At 40.7% G+C, this 7,180-nt stretch overlaps 1 protein-coding gene across 3 annotated transcripts in view; it reads left to right on the plus strand.

Annotated features, from left to right (window-relative positions):
* Positions 1-6,447, plus strand: part of SKOR2 (SKI family transcriptional corepressor 2) — a 52,626-nt gene extending 46,179 nt beyond the window's left edge. For all 3 annotated transcript variants that reach the window (XM_082699816.1, XM_082699814.1, XM_082699815.1), the window contains 2 exons: positions 705-770; positions 5,771-6,447. In XM_082699816.1, coding sequence (XP_082555942.1) covers positions 705-767 — 63 coding nt within the window. In that variant the 3' untranslated portion in view covers positions 768-770; positions 5,771-6,447. The remainder of the gene's footprint in view (positions 1-704; positions 771-5,770) is intronic.
* Positions 6,448-7,180: the final 733 nt, after the last annotated feature.

Consider the following 7,180-nt stretch of genomic DNA (forward strand, 5'->3'; position numbering starts at 1 on the left):
TAACTGGATATGAATAAAGGTGAATCTAAATAAAACGTGTGGTCCAATTTCAGCCATTTGAATCTTCTAATGAAAAGCAACGTATCAAATGAGATAGGCTTTCCTTCAAAGTCCCAGCACTGAAAAGTGCTTTCCAAGTTTATACAGGTAGCATCCTCAGGGGTCATATTTTCCACTCAGTGCAATTATTTCTGATGCTTCTTGGGAGTTACCGGGAAATTAACCAGAGTAATAATTCGTGTTTAGTTAGTTCATCTTGTTTGTGATTTATAATGACAGCATATTTTGTCACTGTAATTAAATGAAAGATAGCACTGAACTAGTTTGTAATCACATCCTTGTCCCTTTACTTGGGACATATATTAGAACATCAGAAGCTCGTTTTCATACCTAAATAAAAAATAGTAAGACCATATTATTAAGTACACACTGAAAACAATTCTGAAAATGAAATGTCATATACTGCCTCAGAGACTAGCTCTAGCAAGAGTCTGATGGGATCTCCATTTCTGTCCTTGATATGCTTTTTATTAGGCCTTAGGAATTTCTATAATCTGGAAGCTCCACACTGTTGATGATCGGATAGAGACCTTTTCTCCTTGGCAGGGGCAGGGGGGAATTCACCCGCATTCAAGTTGTTAGGCATGATGAAGCGTCTTTAAATTTAGCTTATCTGGATAGTTTTGCTTATTTTTATCTTACAGATCCCCTATGCCGCAAGCTTGATCAGGAAAGAAAAGCTTGGTGCCCATCTCAGCAAAAGCTAAAAGGTAAGCTTTTAAGAGATTTTCTTGAACTTGGAATTTTTATTGCTCAGCCATGTTCTTTAGTTGGTGTATTTGAAATAGCTCAAGAGATTAGTAAATTTGCAACCTGTGTTTCAGCCAATATACAGAGGAACTTTGTTATGCCCAGGCATGGGACTTCCTAAGTGAGTGGCCATATACATTTTATAGATTCTTTGGAAAATTATTAAAAACTAAGGAAATTCTATACTCCTCTGCAGAAGCAATCTTCCTTCTGTTTTGAGGTTGTCTCTTCTCTGGTTCTCTCCGACACCCAGATTACTGCCCATCCACACAAAAGTGGTGTGTCAGTGACCACAGTTACTGTGTCTCCTCTTCCTCTGTGGTCTCCTATGCCTCCAATATTCTTCCCAAAATCTGGCTTCCAGGGAGCTACTGACGGACGGTGTTGTGATCATTTGCAGGCAATGCGGACCTTTGAGAACTTCTTCTGTAGGAAGAGTTATTCATTCTTTCCATAAACCACTCTGGGCTCCTAAGGCAAGGAAGACAGTAAAAATTCAATAACTATAGTCAGAACAGACCTAAACATTTTAAAAGCAACTTTTTGATTATGTAGAAGACATATATAATTGTTAGAATCTAAGGGATACAAAAACTGTGGCTTGTTGGTTCTGTAACAATACATTAGGATGACCTAACAACTGGAATTGCTAAATCAGGGAAAAACTCAGATGTCAGAGGGAGCATTTGTAAGTGCTTGTGGCCAACTAGGATTACAGTCATTTATCAGTTTGACCTGTTCTCATCAGAATCATTCTTCCCAGGCCTTCCCTCTGGAACATGTTTTGAACTTAATAGAATGTGTTGGCAAAAAGAATTCTGAACAACACAGGCTTGTGGTTCCCTTTCTTTCTTTCATGTCTCTCTCTGTATATCACAAGTCTCCTCTGTCTTTGTACAAATGAAAATCCCACCTCTCGTCATCATCTTTTTTAGTGATAATCTTCAGCATTTATCTTAAATAGTGATAATTATGTCTCCCACATTTCATCCAAGACGGTCTCTCAGTCAAATGCTTTCCCTTAATTTTACACACAACGTACTGAGGTATGGAGAAGAGAGTCGTGATGTTTTCGGTGCATGTTGCAAAACTAGGAAGAGATCCTAGGGCTCCTGACCTTAGATTCAGTGCCAGCTTTCTCATGTACACACTTCCTGTCCTCTGTGGGCAGTTGTTTCCGCAAGAGAGACAGTCAAGTAACAAGTCCTTGTGTTTCCATCTCCATGAAGTCATACACAAGTGGGCCTGTGAGTTGGCTCTGTTCTGTATGTTCTTCTTAAGCCTAAAGTTGATGTTGAGCATTTATTTCCCATTAAAGAAGACAGGTTTGTACCAGCTGGGTGAAATGAATCATTTAAAAATAGTCAGACTTCACTAAATCTTAACCCAGAACACGAAGGTAATCAAGGCGAGAATCACCCAAGTAAACTCATAGGTATAATAATTTGAAAATAAAGTGATTTTTTTTCAAGTTAAAGAAACTATATTAGAATGTGTTCTTTTTAAATAACGTTTTTATGGAAGTGTAACACACGCTCATGAAAGTCCAGAGATCAGCCAGCCATTCAAGTCATGAAGTTGACGAATCAAAATTCAGTGGATTTTCACAAGATGAACTCATTTAGGTTTCCAGCACCCACACTGCCGCCCTGTATCCCTGCCTAGGCATCCCCCAACCCAATAAAGATCAGCTTTGCCTGATTTTGAGCTTTAGTGAAGGACAGTGTACAGAATGTTCTCTGGTATATGGCTTCTTTTAATCCATGTTTTTGAGGTCTGTCCGTTAGAATGTAGTCTCATTTCCCCTCAGGAACTCCAGCAAACTCTCTTTTTACTCCTTCTGATTCCCCAACTCATCTTCCCTGCTTACGATGAACTTCTCTTGCACCTATAAAATGAGGACTCACTGCCCAGAAACCATGCCTCTGATGGTGACATCGAGTACAGCTAGGTGGGAAGAAAAAAAAAAAAAAAGATTGATTTGTGTTTAGTAACTAATGCTTCCTTCATGCTGATTTTGTTTCCATCCTTGCAGACAACAGGGATTTCTCTAAGTAGACCCTGGTGCTTTCAGAAGATTAGTGGTTACTTAAATGCTGAGCTAAATCAGCCAAGCAGAGAATCACGACCATATTGTTAGAGGCAGTATTTGATTCTCAACATGCCAAGCCTGCAAGGAATTACCCCAAGAGAGATTACAAAATAAAAATCATTACACCAAGGGAGAGAGACAAATTCTGCCTTGCTGAGTGACCACAGGTTTCCAAATGAGGGACTGATGCATTAATGTCTTATGCAAGAGTGACCCTTAAGGTAGTGTGCTGTGTTCTTGCCACCCATTGACTATTAAGAGGAGGAAGCTTTTCAAAACCACAGGCAATCCACTTAATAAGCCAAGCAAGTATTGCCACATATCACTGCTCTACAAATCTTTCTTGCCCTACATTAGGACAGAAGAAATTCCAAGTCGAGTCGAATAAAGGTCCACCCAGACCAGGATACTAACTGGGTAATTCCATTACAAGAGCCAAGTTGTTGTTCCTAAAAATACCAACTTCGAAATTTAGGCATGTGCACTGAATGCTCTTAGCTTTTTCCTTGATAACTCCTTAAAGACCCATTACCCATGGATTTATCTAAACCTTTCTTCAACCTAGGCATCGTCCCCTTTGGGGCAATGAATTCTATTAGTTTAGCAACCAGCTGTGTTAAGTGTAGTTTGCTTTCTTTATTTTCAAGCTACCTCCTACAACAAGCCCTAGTAGATTAGCCATTGGACTACTTTGCATGTTTGTTTCATTCGTAAACTCACAAGTACAACAGAAATGATTTGAAAAAAATATTTCAAAATGCTCTGTGTATTATACTTGCATCTAGGACTGATTCTAACACCAGAATTATTCCTGACAGTCTCTCCTACATGTAGTTTTTTCCATGATCCATGTCCTGCAGAGACACCCAATGTAATCTTTGTGAAATCTGTACTCCCAAAGAAGTACCATGACGTCAACACTAATGTAACTATCAATATGCATTCTTTTTCTTCCAAGCACCTTTTGTCCCCCAGATTTTATTTATTTTAGAGAGAGAAAGAGGGAATGAGAGAGAGAGAGAGCGTGAGTGGGGTGAGGGGCAGAGGCTGAACAGGGAGCCTGATGTAGGGCTGGAACCCAGGACTCCAAGGTCATGACCTGAGCCAAAGGCAGAGGCTTAACTGTTTAACCACTTAACCAGCTGAGCCACCCAGGCACCCCCCCAGGCAACTTTTAACCTTATACAAATGGTGAAGCCCCCAGGTCTTTCAGTCATTCTACACAAGTGGAAAGTGGATGGTGGGAAATGACCTGTTCATAGTCATACAGAAACTCGTGATCAAGCCAGAAATAGTAATAGTAATAATTAAGCACTAATTATGCCAGATGGCTGGGCTAAATTCTTTGCCATATTATCTATCTCTTTTGAACCTTAAAACTCTATATGGTAGATTCTATTATTATCCCCATTCATGCAAGGAAACATTGAGGTTCACTGAGGTTGCTTAGCTAGCAAGTGACAGGGCCAGGATTCAATCCAAGTCTGTTTGACTCAATTACACTTCTCTGTCTCCCAAGGATCATTGGGCTGGTTTGGAAGGAGTCTGCCTTCTGTATCTGACACTCCTTCCCTATGTTATCTTGAGTGGAATGTCATACAATCTCTTTGAGGCTCACTCTCATCTGTAAAATGTGGGAGGCCAAGTCTGATTAGAGTCTCTGCCTGGTCTACAATGTTGACTATTACTCTTGCATACCAGACTTCCGCCATGCTCTCTTTCCTTTCCCATAAAGGAACTGTTTTTATTAAATATGCTCAAGACCATATATAACATCTTAGGGCATGACAAACATACTTTCACTTTATATCTGCATTTTCTTAAACACAAATGGCTCCTTTGCATACTTCTAGAGAGGCTGAGAATTTTTCTTCCTGTACTAACAATATCTACCTCTTTGGTAAACTCCTGTTACTTTTATTTCAGTTTTGGAATAATTGCTACAACAATCATAACAAGAAAAAGCTCTTAAAAGGATAGGGAGGGATTGTAATAGAACACTCTGCGTTTTCCTTTTGTATAGATCAAAGACAAAGGGAAGGACTAGCATATCCATTTCTTTCATCTGTAGTCAGACGTAGAGGACCAGGTTCTTTCAAGAGTCTCCATTGAAACTGACAACGTGCTCCTGCTCTGCTCAATGCTTTGTGTCTATTATCTTATTGAATCTCCAAAACAGCCCATTGAGAGAAGGACTGCTCCTTTCACCATATTCTATAGCTGAGAAAACCAACATGCAGAGGAGCTGAGTACGTGGTCTGTGGTCTCACTGGGAGCACATAGCAAGATTTGAGCCAGGTTGCCTGGCTTTATCTCCCACACTTCATCTATTCATTCACCTCTGAATCATACCCAGAGAGTGTGGCTTAATTCACATCTTCTATTATCAGTGATAAATATGCAGCTAATAGCCAATCCAATGGTTTTGTTGACGTTGAATCACAAGAACTCCAGTCTGTGCTTTGCCATTGCCCTGACACCTCAGGACAAGAAAAGTGGATGTACCAGGCCATCCAGCCAAAGCCAGTGGGGCACTGGTGCATGATATTCTGTCTGCCCTTTTCACTGCAGGCTGTCTTAAGCAACCTGGAGCTTCTAGAACCCTGCAAACATGGCCTTATTGCAAAGAAGGCATAGCAAATCAGCACACTCTGATGTAATCATTCTAGTTTGGCTCAATGTCTGCGGAGATGCCTAAGGGAAGATGGCAGGCAAATAGATGTAAAAAAGAAGGTGCTTTCATAGTCACTGTTGAAATATCTTATCCAAACAGTACTAAAAATGTCTTCTCTCAGGATATGTTAAATGTTCCTTGACATGATTGTATGGTGCTGAAGTCTTCATTGTGTGCTTTTTGTCTTCTCCCAGGTGCACAGAACCACTTACTCTTGTTCTCTTGTAAGATACAGCCTGCCACTGAGCACTTCTGACCCACATAAAGACTGCGAATTGAAAGGGCTTGGGAATCCAATACAAAATCAGGTTCGGGAGAACCCAAGGACAAGTGACCTCAAAGCAGCATGGACAACCATGGAAAATCGACTGTAGTGGCCATTCATTAGTGGGGGGAGGGGGGCGCCAACCAGAGCGGCCAATGCTTGTCTTATCTTTTGGTGGAACCAAAGTTTGAGTCTTTGTGTTTTTCAAGGCCAACTGAACCAGATCGTGAGAGTGCTGTTAGCCAACCGGGGTGGGCAATCCGTGGACAGTCCCAAGTGATCTCAGTGCTGCACATGTGGAGAGAGCAAGACTATCTGTTGCGTTTGAAGACATGATTCTTGGTGGAAACACAAGACCTGTCCTAGGAGTGGGGATCACATTTTGACACCTGGGATGGCGTCAGCCGTACAGACCCGCTTTTCACAGGAAACTGGACAGGCTTACACGTGGCCCCTTCCTCTCTGGTACTTTGCCTGCTGTATGAATGAAGATTGTATTCCTCTGGAAATATTTTACAGTTTAATATTGAGTGTAATTAAGAATATAATCATGTTATCAAAAATGGTATTTAACTCTGTTGTAGTTTCTTTAACATTCATGTGGATAAAAAAAAGTCTATAATAAAAAAACTATGAACTAATAGTGGTGTTCATGTAGTTAAATGCACATTTGATTGGGGGCAACTAATAAAAATGAATACTTTTTAGAATTATTTTGGCATAAAATATTTGAATAAATTATTTTTGAAAATGGAATTCCTTCAAAAATGATTATTAAAGTCTAGGTTAGCTTTTGGCCACTGTTAGCAGCTGGAATCCTCCCCATCATGTTAGGATCTTTGTAGGGTTAAGGAAGGCTTCTGGATTCCTGCTAGGTCTTCTGAGCCTTGGTGATGGTGTTGATACTATGCCTCCCTCCTTACTGTGATGTTGAATCAAAGTCCGAGATCTCTCTTTTTTTAAGATTTATTTATTTATTTTAGAGAGTGTGTGGAGGGAGAGGTAGAAGGAGAGGGAGACAGAATTCTCAATCAGACTCCCTATTGAGCTTGGAGCCCCATGCAGAATTCCATCCCATGACCCGAGATTAGGGCCTGGGCTGAAATCAAGAGTCGAATGCTTAACCAACTGAGTCTTCCAAGTGTCCCCCAAGATCTTTGTATGCCAAAAATTCTGCCTTTCAGATGAGATAGAAGGACCAAAATGGTGACTCCTTTGAGGCCAGGATTTCTAAGTTCGCTGAGTTGCACAGAAATCCACTCTGGGAGACGTCTTACCATGAGGTTGCCCAAGACCATGCTAACTGAAGAGGCGCAGGCACCTTGCCAGTGGCATTCAT

The sequence above is a fragment of the Mustela nivalis genome, assembly GCF_964662115.1.
Source record: "Mustela nivalis genome assembly, chromosome: 14".
NCBI lineage: Eukaryota > Metazoa > Chordata > Mammalia > Carnivora > Mustelidae > Mustela > Mustela nivalis.